The sequence below is a fragment of the Talpa europaea genome (assembly GCF_964194135.1).
Source record: "Talpa europaea genome assembly, chromosome: X".
Lineage (NCBI taxonomy): Eukaryota > Metazoa > Chordata > Mammalia > Eulipotyphla > Talpidae > Talpa > Talpa europaea.
In genome coordinates, this window is record NC_140081.1 from 31,035,188 (window position 1) to 31,053,201 (window position 18,014).

The 18,014-nt window shown below is 49.4% G+C and overlaps 1 protein-coding gene across 1 annotated transcript in view; it reads left to right on the forward strand.

The window, feature by feature from the left end:
* RBM10 (RNA binding motif protein 10) overlaps nt 1–4,257 on the forward strand; it is a gene marked incomplete at its 5' end in the record, with an annotated part of 29,748 nt that extends 25,491 nt beyond the window's left edge. Inside the window, 12 exons of the mRNA XM_084258473.1 lie at nt 482–668; nt 771–913; nt 1,023–1,140; nt 1,239–1,330; nt 1,431–1,595; nt 2,507–2,656; nt 2,757–2,822; nt 2,898–3,086; nt 3,173–3,247; nt 3,540–3,646; nt 3,726–3,855; nt 3,938–4,257. Of these exons, the coding sequence (XP_084114599.1) occupies nt 482–668; nt 771–913; nt 1,023–1,140; nt 1,239–1,330; nt 1,431–1,595; nt 2,507–2,656; nt 2,757–2,822; nt 2,898–3,086; nt 3,173–3,247; nt 3,540–3,646; nt 3,726–3,855; nt 3,938–4,063 (1,548 nt within the window). The 3' untranslated portion in view covers nt 4,064–4,257. The remainder of the gene's footprint in view (nt 1–481; nt 669–770; nt 914–1,022; nt 1,141–1,238; nt 1,331–1,430; nt 1,596–2,506; nt 2,657–2,756; nt 2,823–2,897; nt 3,087–3,172; nt 3,248–3,539; nt 3,647–3,725; nt 3,856–3,937) is intronic.
* Nucleotides 4,258–18,014: the final 13,757 nt, after the last annotated feature.

Sequence of the window (18,014 nt, forward strand, 5' to 3'; positions counted from 1 at the left end):
GGCTTTCTATAGACCCAAACCCTTTCCCAGTGGCTGCCTCAGACTTTGGGGGCTTTGTTGCAAGTCCCTTCCCAGTCACTACCTGTCAGACTTTTGTCTGCTTTTTCCTTCTATTGGGTGATTATTTCATCATCCTGAATTGTTACAACTTCTTTAATAAAAAGGAATTTGTAAGTGATTGAAAGAAAATTGGGAGAAGAAAGTAAAGAAGGGGAGGATAATCTTTTCCTGGGTCTGACCCCCAACACACATGTCAGTGTCAGCTCTGGGTGTGTTTTGGTATGGATCTTTGTTTCAGTCTTGCTCTTTCTGCTACCCTGCTCTGCTGTGGATGGGCAGCCCTTGAATTTCACTTACCTGAGGGCTGCATGTTATCTGTCAGGCAGACACTATCCTCTTCTGAGGGCAGATGCTTCTTAGCAGGTTCCCCTCCCCCTGAACCCCCTCCTCTGCTAATGAGCCCCTCCCACCTGCCCCTCAGGCCTCCCAGGGTGGGGAGGGTGCCTGGGCCACCCCCGAGGAGCCTCCGGTCGACTACAGCTACTACCAACAGGATGAGGGCTATGGCGGCAGCCAAGGCACAGAGTCCTCCCTCTATGCCCATGGCTACCTCAAGGGCACCAAGGGCCCTGGCATCACTGGAACCAAAGGGGACCCAGGTGGAGCAGGTGAGCCCCAGCATCTCCCTGAGCTCACAGTACGGGGTGGCAGGCATAGGGTCTTGGGCCCTGCCATTCACAGGCATTCTCCCTCCTTGTCCCTCTTTGCAGGTCCTGAGGCCTCCCTGGAGTCTGGGGCAGACTCTGTTTCACTGCAGGCTTTTTCCCGCACCCAGCCTGGTGCTGCCCCTGGCATCTACCAGCAGTCATCAGCCGAGGCGAGTGGCAGCCAGGGCGCTGCTTCCAACAGCCAGGTGAGAAAGCTCAGAGAGGATTGTGGGGGCAGGAGGGCAGGCAGAGGGATCCTGAGGGGCTACGGCCTTGGCATACACTGATCCCTGTTCTCTCTGGCTCCATGACCAGTCATATACCATCATGTCACCTGCTGTGCTCAAATCTGAGCTCCAGAGCCCTAGCCATCCCAGCTCAGCCCTGCCACCGGCCACCAGCCCTACTGCCCAGGAGTCCTACAGCCAGTACCGTGAGTAGCCACAGCCTGCAGGTAGCGGGTGGAGAGAGGAGAGCTTTGCACAAAAGCAAGGATGAGAGTGACCTTCCCCACCCCGTTTAACTCCCCAGCTGTTCCTGATGTCTCCACCTACCAGTACGATGAGACATCCGGCTACTACTATGATCCCCAGACCGGCCTCTACTATGATCCCAACTCCCAGGTGATAGGGTGGCCCAGGGAGTGGGTTGGGTGGGGGGTCTGCTGGCACTACAGTTCCCCTTCTCAAGGTCTTAAGTCCCCTTCTTCCTTCTTCCCCTCAGTATTACTACAACGCTCAGAGCCAGCAGTACCTATACTGGGATGGGGAAAGGCGGACCTACATTCCTGCTTTAGAACAGTCAGCTGACGGGCATAAGGAGGCAGGGGCCCCCTCAAAGGAGGGCAAAGAGAAGAAGGAGAAGCACAAGACCAAGACGGCCCAACAGGTGAACTCTAGGGGTCCAGCAGTCTCTGGCTGGTTATTTGTCTTCTCATGACTGCTTTTCTGTCATCTCCTGGCCTCACTGGCTGAGTGAAGGAGAGGGAAGGAGTAAATGCAGGCAGTAATGGTGCTGAAGAGAGACCAGACTACTGGTGTAGCTCTGTTCTTTGCTAAGTGACGTGGAGCCAGGGAAGTCTTGGTACCTAGCAGGGTTGCCCACCTCCCTGAGGAGGCCAGTGCCATCTAAGTGAACCCAGTCAGCTTTCCTGTACCCCAGCAGGACCCCTCACACTGCTGGTAGAAGTATGAGCTGGCTTGGGTATGCTGAAGCCAGGCTAGTCCTACCTGGGACAACAAATGGACTAGGCATGCATGTTCCTTTGGTTGGGCCCGGAACCCCATTCATGGCTGTGTGCGTCTGTGTGCATCTGTATCTCAGAACTCAAGCCCGGGAGGGCAAGGGTGGGCAGTGGTGTTTTGTGGTAATGGGCAATTAAAGGGAACTTCAGTGTCTGTCTATGGAGGAAGAGTAGGACAGCCCGAGAAGCAAGAAATAAGTGTTTCCTCTGCAACCTGGTAAATTCTAAAGCTGGTGTTGTGTTTGGGGAAGTGGGGGATATAGAATGTGAAATAGGGACTAAGATCATACATGTAAATTTTAAATAAACCCAGAGAAAACCATTCTGTGCATTTTAGAATATAAAAATGAAAATCCAGTGTACATCATTATGATCAGGTATCTGTCAGAATGGGGGCACGAGCTAGAGAGGGACTTGATGAGGAACAGCAGTGACAATGTGACCCAGAGATGGGGACTTCCACAGCCACCTCTGTCTGCTTGAATCTGCAGGGGTAGGAGGGTGGGGAATGCAGTTGGAGGGTTCCTGAGGCCCTCCCACCAACCCTTACCCATAGATTGCTAAGGACATGGAACGCTGGGCCCGCAGCCTCAACAAACAAAAAGAAAACTTTAAAAACAGCTTCCAGCCCATCAGCTCCCTGCGAGATGACGAAAGGCGGGAGTCAGCCACTGCAGATGCCGGCTACGCCATCCTTGAGAAAAAGGTGTGTTGTGGCCACTCACCCACATCTTTTTCCCTCCACCAATCTTGTCATCCCTCCTGTCCCTCTGGAGTCACTGAATTTCTGTGTCCCTCTGTCCTAGGGAGCTCTAGCTGAGAGACAGCACACCAGCATGGACCTCCCGAAACTGGCCAGTGATGACCGCCCAGTGAGTGTCCAGGGCAGAAAAGGGTGGGGTACACTGATCTTACCAGACCTGACCTGCTACCCTCACTCTTGACAGAGCCCGCCACGGGGACTGGTGGCGGCCTACAGTGGGGAGAGTGACAGCGAAGAGGAGCAGGAGCGCGGGGGCCCCGAGCGGGAAGAAAAGCTCACTGACTGGCAGAAGCTGGCCTGTCTGCTCTGCCGGCGCCAGTTCCCCAGCAAGGAGGCACTTATCCGGCACCAGCAGCTCTCTGGGCTCCACAAGGTGACTGAGGGAGACTTGGCAGGGAACCCCAGCCCCCGGCCCACAGTCTTGGCCCAGCCACTTCACTCCTCCTATCCCCCTTGCAGCAAAACCTTGAGATCCACAGGCGAGCCCATCTGTCAGAAAACGAGCTGGAAGCACTTGAGAAAAATGACATGGAGGTGAGGTGTGACCCACTCTTAGGCTCCTTCCCCTCTGTTCCTTGGTGGGTACCCGTCCCTCAGGCAACTGACTCTCAAGTTCCTCATCCAGGCATAGGCTGACTGCCGTCAGGCGTCTCACATCCTATCCCTGGGAGGCTTCTTCCCGGTTAATCCATGCTGGCTGCCCGCTAGACCTCAGATGTTAGCCATATCCCACTCGCCATGGGATAAAAGGGTGGGGTACACCCATGTTTCCTGCAGATAGTGACTATCTGCCCCCCTACCCCAACATTTGCACACAAACTTTTAGCAAATGAAGTACCGGGACCGTGCTGCTGAACGCAGAGAGAAGTATGGCATCCCTGAGCCACCAGAACCCAAGAGGAGGAAGTACGGTGGCATGTCTGCAGCCTCCGTGTGAGTGACTAGGGGGCCAGCTGAGGGGCACTTGGGACTGGCAGACCAGTTACTCATACTCTACCACTGTCCACTGTAGGGACTTTGAGCAGCCCACGCGGGACGGATTGGGCAGTGACAACATCGGCAGTCGCATGCTCCAGGCCATGGGCTGGAAGGAGGGCAGTGGCCTGGGCCGCAAAAAGCAGGGCATCGTGACCCCTATTGAGGTGAGTCTCCTGTGATCCCATCCCTATCTTCTGGTCCTCCCCCAACATCTGGCCAACCTGACAGCATGCCTACCTTTCACAGGCCCAGACGCGAGTGCGGGGCTCTGGCCTGGGTGCCCGAGGCAGTTCCTATGGGGTCACTTCAACTGAGTCCTACAAGGAGACACTGCACAAGACAATGGTGACCCGCTTCAATGAGGCCCAGTGAGCAACTTCAAGAGCTACTTCACATGTCGGGGGTTCAGCCCGGGGCAAGGGAGGATGAAGTGTGGGTGGTCTGAATGGGGCCCTGTGCCTGTCTTCCAGCACACTCCCCAGCCAGAGAGGCTCTGACCAAGTTAAACTTTGAGTTGGTGACTTTTCTTAGAAAACTGGGCTGGGATCGTGTTCTTCTTTTTGTAATAAAAGGTGAAAAGTCTGCAGCCTGCAGATCTCTTTATCATACCCCCCATGGTTTGTGACCCACATGGAGACATGAACATAAGTAGACTTGGACAGGGACTTCATCAGGCTGAGGTGGGTGACGGTGGTATTCACGGTGTTTGGTGCATTCTGGCTATCAGCTCTGGGAGGAGGGCAGAACATGGGGTTCCGGTTAGTGTCCCAACTTGCAAAATCCTGGTCACAGCCCCTTACCAGTGTCCGATCCAGAAGATTGCTCTGTACCAGGAAATGGAACACCCAGGACACCATCAGATCAGTACTGGAATTCTCCCTGGGTCAGCGCCAGAACTAGGGGACTGACCCCCACCCACGTTGCTAACTGCACTTGCAGTTCAGCCCCAAGGCTAAACCACACTTGGCTCTCCCTGGGTATGGGAATCATGCCTTAGGGCATCACCAAGTGGACCACACTCTGGTGCCAGCTAGCCCTATGCTCTCAACTGATCACCCCAGAGGAGTGGAGATAGAGGAATCTCAGGGTGCCCATCAGGACCACTTGGGTCCACCCTTTTCCCCATCTTTTCCTTGACTGTTAGCACAGCACCCCACCCATCTGGTCATTGCCAGTCTGCACCCTGTGATTCCTAAGTACATGCGAGCGCCCTCGGCTCAGGTTTGCGTACAGCAGAACACAAAGCTGGGGCTGCCCTCTTGGCCTCAGTCGGCTGGGCTGTGAAGTGGCTCCCCAAATACATGCTTGTGAGTAACTGGCACAAAGCCCCTCGCCCATTTATGTGCATTCTGATGTTGCCCTTCACCAGTTGTAAGAGGTAAGGTTAGAAAGAGGAGGGCTCCTAGAATGGTGCTGATATGGGGTGAGGATGCTCCCCAGTGAGGCGGGCCAGGGTGAGAGAGAAATGGGAATAGAGGCCCCCCAAAAGAGCACCCATCAAGATGGGCAACCTTCAGTCTGGAAGCGCCTTCATATTCCCTTGCCTCCTCCAGAGCATGGCTCCTGGAGTCCCTTGTGGATGGCTGGCAGTGGCAAACTTTGCTGGTTGGAATAAAGGTAAACATGCTTACCCTGTAACCCAGCGATTCCACTTAGATATTCCCCCCCAGGTAAATGCAAACATGTGAATGAAAGGGCTTATTACATGGTGTATTCATAGCAGCTGTGCTCCTAACAACCAAACTCTGGGAACAACTCAGATCCAACAAGAGGAGAAAGAGAGCAATATCCAGCAATAAAAAGGAACAAAATAGTTAAAAAAGACCTCTTCCATTTATGTGAAGTTCTCAACGTATTTGTGGTGATAGTAGTCAGTGGGGTGGTAGGGAGGGTTGTAGGTAGCTTTCTGGGATAATGAAGATTCTACATCTTGACTGGGGTGCTGGTCACATGGTCATATATTTAGATAGACATTCAGCAAGGTGTCATTAAAATCTGAGCAATTTGGGCTTCCCTGGTGGCACAGGGGTTAAAGTCTCAGCGCTATTGAGCTATCTATCACCAGCCACTGCAGCGTGAGTTCAGGGAGCTGACCCACGTGGTGCAGCAGACCTCTCCGGTCTTGCCTGCTGCTCCCCTCAGCAGTATATTTCAGTAGATCTGCCTATTCTGCTCCCCATTCTGTCTGGTGAATCCTCTCACCACCCCCCACCACTGCACCTCTGGCCTGCACCCCAGCTCTTGTATGCATTAATAAATAAATCTTTAAAAAAATTAAAAATTAAAAATCCGAGCACTTTACCATGTAAATTATACATGAAGTTGGAAAAAGCCTACCAGAACAAATCTCAATAGGAAGGAAGGAAATAATGAAGAGGAGAGATGAAATACTGAGTGAAAAACATTAATAAAATCAAAAGGAACATCTCAAAAATTAAGAGGAAAGAGACTTCTCGGAAAGACTGATGAATTAAAGATGAATTGTCATCTTTTGTTTTAGATTTATTTATGCGTGCATACAAGAATGGGGTACAGTCCAGAGGTATGTGTGAGGGCTGGGGTGAGAGGACTCACCAGAGAGAGTGGGAAACAGAACAGGCAGGCTGACTGAAAAACACTGCTGAGGGCCTCCCCGGTGGTGCAGCGGTTGAGCGCTGGGTTGCGAAGCTGCCCGCAGCCTCCGCAGCGCCGGTTCAATCCCCGGCTGCTCCCCGGCCACCTGAGGAGGGTCCCACATGGCGCGCAGACCTCTCCTGCCGCCCGCTGCTCCCCTCAGCAGTGTACTTCGGTCCTTCTGCCTGCTCTGCTCCCTGCTCTGGCTCTGGTGAATTCTCTCACCCTCCCGCGCTTCTGACTGTACCCAGTGCTTGTATAAACAAAACAAAACAAACAAACAAATAAATAAATAAAACATGCCTCTATAAAAAAAAAATCTTTAAAAAAAAAAAAAAACACTGCTGAAAGGAGCAGCGGGCAAGTGAGGAGAGGTCTGCTGCGCCATGTGGGTAGCTCCCTGGCCAGGGATCAAACTCGTGCTGCAGTGGCTACGGACAGCTTTATAGGTTGTGTCTTTTTTTTTTTAAGATTTATTTATTTATGCATACAAGAGCTGGGGTACAGGCCAGAGATGTGGGGGTGTGTGTGTGAGAGGATTTACCAGAGACAGAGCGGGAAACAGAACAGGTAGACTGACTGAAATAGACTGCTGAGGGGAGCAGCAGGCGAGACAGGAGAGGTCTGCTTCGCCATGTGGTTTCTCTCTGGCCGGCAGGGGATCAAACTCATGCTGCAGAGGCTACGGATTGCACAGTGTGGTGCTTAACCTCTTGCGCCACCAGGGAGGCCTTCATAGGTTGTGTCTTAACTCCCTGCACCACCAGGAAGTCCCTGCCTTTTAAAAAAAAGAAGGTGCAAACAAACCAAAAAAAAAATGAAAAGGCAGAGCATACTACAGATAAAAATCTTTTAAAAATAATGAAAATACATCTGAAAATCGAGATGAAATGCATACTTTTTTTTTTAAGATTTATGCATACAAGAACTGGGGTACAGGCTAGAGGTGGGAGGGTGAGAGGATTCACCAGAGACAGAGTGGAGAGCAGAACAGGGGGACTGACTGAAATACACTGCTGAGGGGAGAAGCGGGTGAGACAGGAGAGGTCTGCTGTGCCATGTGGGTCACCTCCCTGGCCGGGGATCGAACCTGTGCTGCAGTAGCTGTGGATTGTTTCATCATGCTGATGCTCAACCCCTTGCACCACCAGGGAGGCCCCATGAATACTTTCTTAGAAAATGCTGGCCTCCCTGGTGGCCTAGGGATTAAGTCTCAGCACCATATCTGCAAAGACCTGAGTTTGATCCCTGGCCAGGGAGCTAACCCACATGACACAGCAGACCTCTCCTGTCACGCCTGCTGCTTCCCTCAGCAGTGTATTTCAGTCGATCTGCCTGTTCTGCTCCCCACTCTGTCTCTGGTGAATCCTCTCAACCCCCCCATACCTCTGGCCTGTACCCCATTCTTATGTGCATAAATAATAAATAAAATTCCAATCTCCCCCACCCACATTCCCTACACCCCTTTTCTCTGTAACACTTCTCAATTTCTAATACACTCTATTATTTTCCTTACTTTACTGTCTCCTTCACTTTCTGGAAAGCTCCACAAGGGTAGACTTGTGTCAGCCTTGCTCACCACTATGTTCCCAATGCCCAGAACAGGGTTTGGTACACACCTGGCCTTGGAAGCATGTGACACACATCACAACTTTTCAAATCACTGTCATCCTCTAGACTCATTTTTAAAAGAAGAAAAGGCAAATATATAGAGTTCCTAAACCCCTAAGAAGCAGTAGTATAACCCAATAGAAAAATGGATACAGTACACAAACAGGAAATTCCTAGAAAAAAATGCAAAAGCCTTTAAATCTATGAAAAGATGCTTGCAAGCTCACTCGTAACAAGAGAAATGCAAATTGTAATTGAAATTGATTCATGAGTTTGGTCCTCAGCCAGGGAGCTAACTCACATGGCACAGCAGACCTCTCCTGTCTCGCCCGCTGCTCCCCTCAGCAGTGTATTTCAGTCATTCTGCCTGTTCTGCTGCCCACTCTGTCTCTGCTGAATCCTCTCACCACCACCCATATCTTTGGCCTGTACCCCAGCTCTTGTATGCATAAATAAATAAAAGAAATCTTAAAAAAAATTGATTCAGCGAGGCTGTGAACCAACAGACACCCAAGCACATGACTGGATGCAACACAAAATGGTAAAACTTACCTCCGTCTTCCCCCTCTCTCCTCTCCCTTCTCTTCTACCTCCTCAGGTTTTTGCCAAAGCTGTTTCCTCCAACTGGAACCCCTTCCCTGTCACTTGGGAACAAAGCCTGCCTCAATTATTCCCACTGGTCCATTTGAAGGCAATTAATTCTTCAGATTAATTTGGCCACACCCATGGCTTCAGTTGTCACTTCTTTATTTAATTTAATTTATTTTTACACCATTTTTCATTTTTGCACAATGTATGCATTTTCTTTTTCTAAAAAAAATTATTTTATTTTGCATATAAGAGCTGGGGTACAGGCCAGAGGTGTGGTGGGTGAGAGGATTCACCAGAAACAGAGTGGGGAGCCGAACAGGCAGATTGACCGAAGTACACTGCTGAGGGGAGCAGCGGGGGCGAGTCAGGAGAGGTCTGCTGCACTGTGTGGGTAGGTCCCCGGGCGGCCTGGGATCGAACTTGTGCTGCAGAGGCTGCAGACAGCTTCATAGTTTGCATCTTAACATCTTAACCCCTTGCACCACCAAGGAGGCCCAATGTATGCATTTTCATATTGGTTATAATCCCCATACAATTCACACCCCCCTTGTTTTGATCCTACTCCCTCCCACCCCCACCCTGCCGTAGTATGTCTCTAGTTTATAGCTGCTTGTTGATTTTGATTTTTACTCTATTATAATTAGTATTTTTTCTGGTCCCTTATTTGGGTTTTCTAAATTCCTGCTATGAGTGGAGACCATTCGATATTTTTCTTTCTTATTTCGCTGAGCATGATTCCTTCCAGCTCCATCCATGTTGCTGCAAATTGCATGAGTTTATATTTATAGCTGTGTATATTTATAGCTGTGTAATATTCTGTTGTGTATATGTACCACATCTTGATCCAGCCATCTATTTTTGGGCATTTGGGTTGTTTCCATAGCTTACCAGTTGTCACATCTGATGGTCCCCAGATCCATTTATCTCTACTCCAGACATCCTTCTATACCTTGAATTTCAAACCTAGTCCCTAACTGTTCACTCAACTGACATCTCAACTTGGATGTCTAACAGACATCTCAAATGGAACCCAAAAACTCCAGGTCTTCCCCCATGCCTGCTCCTAATGGAGTATTTCCCATTCCAGTTGATCCATCTAGTTACTCAGGCTAAAATCCTGGGGGTCAACCAGGACTCCTCTCTATTTTTCATGCTCCATATCTGACCTCTTGACAAATCCCATCCTTACCTTCATAATCAACCCCAAATCTAATCTCTCTTCATTATTTCCACTTTCACTCCATCTTGATCTCTTTCCCATCACATCCTGGACTCTTGTAGGGGCCTTTCCACTGGATTTCCTGCTTCTACTTTCTCCATACAGTTTTTTAAAAAAGATTTATTTATGCATACAAGAACTGGGGTGTAGGCCAGAGGTGTGGGGTGTGTGTAAGAGGATTTACCAGAGACAGAGTGGGGAACAGAACAGGTGGATCTACTGAAATACACTGCTGCGGGAAGCAGTGGGCGAGACAAGAGAGGTCTGCTGCACCATGTGGGTCATCTCCCTGGCCAGGGATCAAACTTGTGCTGCAATGGCTGCTGATAGCTTCACAGTGCTGACACTTAACCCCTTGTGCCACCAGGGAGGCCCCTTCCCCATACAATTTGTTCTCTCCACACTGAGCAGCCAGGTTATCTATTCTAAAATATAATTTATATAATGCAACTCCCCCTGCTTAAAATCCTCTTATGGCTCCCCACAAATCTTAGAATAAAAGCCAATCATCTCAACCACCCTGCATGTCATAGCTTTAGATGTCACTTCCCAACTCCCTTACTCCTCCAATTACACAATTTATAGTCTGTCCCTCTCCCTAAAATGAGAGCTCTGTGAGGGGAGGGAAGAATTTGTAGCACCTGGCTCACAGCTTGAGCTCCATAAATGTCAACTGAATCAACTCCTTTGGCCATCTGAGCCTCAGCCTTCAATCTGTAGGATGGGTGTGCTTTTCCATCTGAAGATTCCTCAGATGGTTTTCCTCAAACACACCAACAACTTCCAATCTCAAGACTTTGTACCTGATAATCCCTGTCCCTACACATGGCTTCTTTCCTTCCTTTTCACTCCCTCACTGCTCACATGCCACCTCCTCAGAGAGGTATTCCCTGATGACTTCAGATGGAGTATCAGGAGAGGTCTTTCTGAGGTGAGGCAAAGGATAAATAAGTAGGGAAATACCTGGGGAAGAGTGTTCTCGTCTATTGCAAGAACAGTCACCCTGCTATATTCCCAGTGCCCTGCATTTAGTAGACATTCAATAAATCAAACGAGCAGACTTGGAGGTTGTGGAGAGCATATAAGCTACAGAATTCCGGGCCAGGCGATAAAAGGCACCTTCGATCAAACTTCACCTTCTTCCTTGACCAAGTTATTTAAAATTGCAACCCGTTCCAACAGATTTTTTAAACGATTTATTTATTTATGCATACAAGAACTGGGGTACAGGCCAGAGGTGCGGGGGTGGGGGGAGGGTGAGAGGATTCACCAGAGACAGAGTGGGGAGCAGAACAGGTGGATCAACTGAAATACACTGCTGAGGGGAGCAGCGGGTGAGACAGGAGAGGTCTGCTGCGCCATGTGGGTCACCTCCCTGGCCAGGGATCGAACTTTTGCTGCAGTGGCTGCCAATAGCTTCATAGTGCTCACACTTAACCCCTTAAGCCACTTGGGAGGCCCCTGTTCCAACAGATTTCCCCTTATTTTGCTCTATTTTCTCCACAGCATTTAGCAGTTATCATATATATATACAACACATTCACGTGTATATTTAGCTATATACTCACATAAGAATATAGAATATACACAATGTATTTAATGGCATTATAGACAAACAGATGCAAATTATTTATATAATGACACTAGTTATGTTAATGTAAAATATGTAGTATTTATATGTACATTTTATTATATTTAATTTCTATTGTATTGTCACATGTATCTATTACAATACGTATTTATATGCAAAACTATACTTGCTACTTATTTTTTAAATTTACAGTCTGTCTCTCTCGCTAGGATGACAGCACCGTGAGGGCTAGAAAGAATCCGTAGCACTTGACTCACAGCTTGAGTTCCATAGATGTCAAATGAATGAACTCTTCTGGCGATCTGAGCCTCAGTCTTCTAATCTGTAGGATGGGTGTGCCTTTCCATCTGGAGGTTTCCCCCAAGCTCCCCTTGCTTCCTCTCACGCCCCCAGCGCGGCTCCCGGAATTTCACATGCCAGGTTTACATTTTCCCTTACCCTGGGCGCTGAAGCCCACCACGTGCACCAGACATTGACCATACAGGACTACTACCCCCAGCGTGCCTCGCGCGTTAGGGAAGTACCACAACCCTTAGGGGCGTCTGGGTCTGATACAGGCGCCAACGGACCGCAAACAGGGGCGGGCACCCCTATAGCTAAGCATCAGTGGTACATCCCAAACCGGGGGCCCTCAGAGGCCCCGCGCTTCCGACCTCCGCGCAAACTCTGGCTCCTCTTGTGCGACCGAGGTGGTTTGCTCTTCCGTTGCCCCGTGGCTTCGGCTCATCTCCAGCAGGAAGGCGAGGCTTCCGCCCAGCGCAGGGGGTGAGCTGGAGCACGGTGCCCCCAAGCCCCAAGACAGCATTTGAGGGAGGGGGCTCAATTTCGGGAATCCCCTAACGAACATGTTTGGAGTCTCTGGGCCGGGAATGGCATTTGGGGGTGTCTGCTTTTGCGGGAGCCCTTAAGAAGTGGCATTTGGTGACTCCGGGGTGGGATTTAGGAGTATGTTTAAGGAGTCTCCCTCGGAGATAGCGTTTATAATCCCTCGAGAGAGGGTTTAGAGGGATGTTTGGGGAGGCTCTTAGAGTTCGTGTATGAGTACTTTGCCCATGGGGCAGGATTTGAGGCGTTCCCTAAGGAGCGACGCTAAGTTTGACGTTCCTGAAGTCAAGGCGAATTTTGGGAGGACTTGTTTCAGGAAAGGTCCTGATGACAGTGGGAACATTCAGCACCGACGTGGCATTGTGAAGGTATCGATGGCCTTTGTGACCTTTGGTTCTATGATGAACTCCCCCTGCGCGCTTGGATACTCCGGCGAGACGGAACACATTAAGGCCCACACGTTGTTAAGGAGAGGAGCCCCGAGCCTAGGCTGTGGAAGGGACGCAGGAACCCAGCCTGCTAGGCTCTGCCCAAGGGGACCCGATGCCACCGGGCCTCCTTGGCCATAGCTTTATTCATTACTCATGAGGAGGCGGGGCTGTTAAGCCCATTTTTGCCTCTTTCCCACCTGGCCCGCTGGAAGTACCGGCTTGTGAATTATTCACGAGGGGGCGGATCAACTTGCTGAAAGGGTGTGCTTGCTAAAGGGGCATTCTGCGCTCTGCTGGGTAAAGTAGATCTCGTTGATTAATGGTAAAGGTGAGTGGCGCCCCGAATTTTCTGTGACTTTTCTAGGGGTGTTGTGCATAATTTATGAGGGGCGCGACTTTTACGGCTTTATCTGCATGATCCGCTGTTGGCTTTCCCTTAGATTCCCAGGATTTTAACCTGGCATCTAGCAAAGGGAAGAAGCCTCATGCGTAGTTCATTCCTTTTGGCCCAGTAATCCCAGATTACCAACAAAGGTTCAAATCCCATCCATTCTTGCCAGCTGTGTGATCTTTGGCAAATTCTTCTGTGAATCTGAAAAATGGGTATGATCATAAGAAGATCAGATTAGTTTATACTCATTTAGACTTTATTAGCCCATTTAATCTCAACAACAGTTTTAGGAGATAGGTTATTATTATCTCATTTTATAGATGAGGAAACTGGGACACGGGGAGGCTAAGGTTACACAGTGAGAAGCTGTGACAGGATTCAAACCCAGCCTGTCTGGTTCGAGTCTGTAGTCTTTATCAAGGTTGAAATGTCCTCACATCTCCATCAACTTAATGGTACTACTAATGTTAGTCATATAGCACTATGTGCCAGGTACTAGTCTAAGTCCTTTCTCCATATTACTCATTTAAACTCCATCACAAGATAGGTACTACTACTTCCATTTTATGAGTGGGGAAACCGTGGCCCAGAGAATTGAAGTGTCTGGCCTCAAGTCACATAACCAGTCATTGGTGGTGAAAATGATTTTTGTGAGGGTTTGAGAACTCTTTAAGGAGTTCCATTTTGAGATGAACCAATTTCCTGCTCTGCTTTCCTGAGATCAGTGACACAGTGCATGGAGAAAACACATCACAGGAGCCACCACACTGTAGGTGATAAGTTAATGTGATCTATTATTCTACAGGAATGTACTGGTTGCTTATTGTGTGCCTGGGGCTTTGGTATATCATTGTATGCCTGGTGATCTGGTTGTCTAGCCTACCTTTTTAGCAGACATTGGTACCTTAACATTCTGTTTTCCAGTGTCCTTCTGGTGTGGTACATCAAGGCATTATTTTAAAAATAATACCCCCAGTTGGATGTTTCTCTAGCGGCTACTCTACACATAACTAATTTTGTATTAATATAAATATTCTTACATATTACCTTTATTTTAGTATATAATACTTAAACATTAAACAGTGCCCTGTGCCAGCACTGTTCCAAGCTCATTCCATAATTCATGTTCTCTAATTTTGGTAATACATTTCGCCTTTATGAGGTGATGAGCTCATTCCTATCCCCATTTTACAGTTTTGGAAACTGCGGCACCCGCCAAAGTGGATTTGGTTCGACCATGGTAGTCCTGATGTTGGGGAGAAGGCAGCTACATTTCCTCTGTGGCTCTGCTTCATTGTCTGTCTTTATTCATGGACAGAAAGGCGTGGTCATGTTGCGTTGGCTAGAGTACAATATAACCCCGCCCCTTGCTGGGCAGGGCTGTCAAACGTTTCAGTCCTTCCGGCGTCATGCATAATTCATGAAACTGGGTGGAACCTTTCTTGACCTCTGAATTTCCAGGATGAACTGCGGCAATTCTTTATTATTCATGAACGGGAGAGGGGAGTATGTTTTCTATGCAGTAGCCCAATTTTCTTATTTATGGGGTATTAGATGCAGCAGTATTTTTTATGCATTTACATTTTTTAATATTAATTTTATTTTTTTACATCATTGTTCATTTTTCAACAATATTTGCTTTCCCCCACCTCCTCAGGTGTACTCCCAATAGAGTTTCCTTCACCAATGCATCCGTAGATGCAGCAGTATTCTAAACCTGTCCCTTTTGTTCCAGCGCACAAATACATTGGCTTCATGCATTATTCATGATGAATGTGGCCTAGCTCTCTTTGACTTCCGGCTGCGGCAATACATTCATTATTCATGAGAAATGGGGGCGTGGCTTCGTGTGTTAACACTGGCTTTCTGGTTGCCGCGTTTAGTCAACCATCCGCCCGGCTTCATGCATAATTCATGGTGAGGAAGCTGGGCCTTGAGGTTCTTTCTTGGTTTCCATAGCAGCCTGGCTGCAACAAGTTATTCAAGTTCCTTGGGGTGTGGCCTTTATGTTGTTTTACCTGTTTTCTTAGTTACTGCTACGGTAGCCACCAGGTGGAGCTAGTCCTCTTCAAATGAATGAGTCAGGGGCAGGCCGGGAATATATACATGATTCATGATGGGCGCGGCCTGCCTGCATCCGGGCTCCTGGGGGTGGGGCCCGAGGTTTTGTTCCGGCCCCAGGCTCAAGCGGCCGCCATCTTGTGTCGGCGGCTGAGGTGAAGGAGGTGGCGAGGAAGACCACAACCACGACGGCTGGGAGAGGAGAACGCGGAGGCGGCGGCGATTCTAGGCGGCCCAGGCGTCGGGGAGGAGGAGAAGCAGGAGGGTGGCGGCCGGGCTTGGCTTCGGCTCCTAGAGGAGTTGGCGGCGGCGCGACCCGGGGAACCGGCATTGGTAACAAACAGCCTTTCTCACAGCGCCTTGACCAGGGCAGGGGTTTCAGGAAGCATTGGAGGGGCCTAGGCTGGTGCTGGCTCAGGTTGCTGTCGAGGCGGGCTGTGGTGACTCGAACGCTAGGGTTCGGCGGGGAATGGGGTGGGGGGGCAGTTCTTGGGGCGGGGCCGACGTTTCCCATCCAGGACTAGCCCAGTCCCTATGGCTCCCAAGTCTGACCTTGGAGTCAGACCCCCAGGATCCGCTCTTAGAACTAAGGCTCAACATCCCGAGTCAGGGACCTGACCCCGTCCCGAACCTTGTATGTTAGATCGGAACTCCTCCCCAGTTTCCACTAGAGACTTATGCACCTGGTCAAAGACCCTCCCCTCCCAATCTATGCCACCAAAGGCCTTCCCTAGAATCTCCTTTCAGACACTCCTAGTTATCCATATTTGCCCGGCCCTTGAAGCTTCCAAGAGAGGCCAGACTCCGAGGAGGGTTCACATGGCCTTCATTTCTGAGAGTCTTCTCTAGTATTTTCCTTCAGACACTTCCCTCCCTGCCACCACCCTCGTCCCGCTATCTGCCCATAGAACTTCCAAGGGGACTAGACCCTGTGAAAGGTTGGCCTCCTCAGAGACCCCTTTTCCATATCTCAGATGTCTTCCAATCCACCCTGGCCCTTTTCAGTGCAGGGCCCTTCCCTCCTCATCTGCTTTTTAGAGAATCTTTCAATGCATAGAATATTTCCTTGGATACTTTAAGAGGTTGACCCCTTTTTCATGGTCCCAGTATTTTCATCAGAGACTACCCCCTTTCAGGCCTCAGTATCTCCTCATCCGACACCTCTATCCCCAGTATCTTTCCTCAGACCCTCCTAGGGGACCAAACACTAGGGAGGGACTGTTTGGATACATAATCCTCCATCAGATATTCTTGTGCCAGCATTTGCCCTTGCAGACCCCGTTGGCTCCTCGCTCTCTCCATCAGAGGCTCACCTTCCAAACCCCACCCTTCAGTCAAGTCTCTGCCTTCAAAAGCCAACCAGGGTTCTGCTTCTCTCATAGATAGCTTAACCTCTTGTCAGGCCTCAGAATCTGCCCTCACAGCTTTTCGAGTTCCTCTGACATCTTCAGTCAGAGACCCCTGGTTTTTGTTTTCAGTTTTGTTAGGACCCTGACATTATTGTCAGGTATCCCTTCCCTCCATAGGACCAGTTGTCTGCCATTAGAATAGAAAAATCTCTTTTCAGCATTTATTTTCAGAGTCTCCACATAATCCTGTATAATTGTTCAGAGAAACCCAACTCCACTTGGGGACCTAGCCAGTATCTGCTTATTACTGAACTTTTTAGGGCCAGAACTGTCTGTACTCAGTCTTCCCTTTCCACTCCTTCAGAGCAACTGAGGTAGATCAACACAAGGCCTTTGTGCTCCATCAGAGATCCCTCCCCAATCCCACCCTGGGCCTCAGCATCCACCCTCATCGTATGTAGTGTATACCCCTTTACTAGACCCAAGCATCTTTCTGCTGCTTCCTTGGGCTCCAGAATCTCCCATCCATTTTTCTGTGCGGTGACTATGGGGTCCAGCAGCTGCTCTCCTACCTCCTTGCAACCTCTGGGGGCTCCACTGCAGTTTCCTGTCCCTTCCTTAAAAAGATCCCTTTCCAAAGATCCAGAATTGAGTCTTTCTTAGCCTTGCCCTACCCCACCTTGTCCCCCAGGGCTTCTAACATCCCACTGTCCATCTTCCTCAGCCTCCCTGGGCTCAGACAACCTCCTGACTGCTCTCATGTTCCCGTGAGGCTTGGCAGGCCACATCCTGTGCCCTAGCTTCTCCATCCTGATCCTCTGACCCTGTGCCTGCCCCCTCTCAAACCTGCTCCAAGACTCTCACCTCAAGCTTCCTTCTCTGTTTGGATGGGAGATTGTGCTCAGGCTGCAAAATCTCCAGTTTAGAGACCCCAGGCAAGTTTTGAAACAAAGTTCCAGTTCAGCTTTGCTGAACAATTGATAGTATGTGCATCCTAGTTGGGGTCTGGGCAGATGTTGAGGGAGAAAGGGTGTCACTTTTGTGCCAGGGGTAGGGATATTTAACTCCTCTCTAGGGTTTCTGCTCCAGATCCCTTCTGATTGCTTTGAGACGGGCTTGTTTTAAGTCTCTGCAACTTGAAATCCGCTTTAGAACAATCAACCAAAATCTGCTTTTTAGACTCTTGTTGACAGCACTAGGGGCTCAGAGGTAAAAGCTCCTTCTGCCCTGGATCTTTTCTTGATTTAAAGATTGGGGAGATGGTATGTCCCCAACAAACAAATCAATGACAAGGCAAGGAGGTAAGTAATGGAGGCCACTGCAGGTGCCCAGGGAGGTGCTTTCATGTGTCCTCTGACTGTAGCCTTTTTAACTTTTCCAGCAACCCCTTGAGGATAGTTCTGTTTGTCCCTGCATTTGGAGAAAGTGGGACTTACAGGAAATGACACATCTACCCCAGGTCAGAGTCAGTAAATGGAAAAATATGATTTGCCTTTTTCTTCCTACTAACTCACCAAGCCTCTTTTCTACCTATGTTGGTTCTTAGCATTCCCAGCAATTCAATTGGCCGACTCAGAGGCCCTGGATCCTCCTGCCTTACCCCTTATCCCTGTGAGCTGGTGTGAACTGGATCCTGACTCA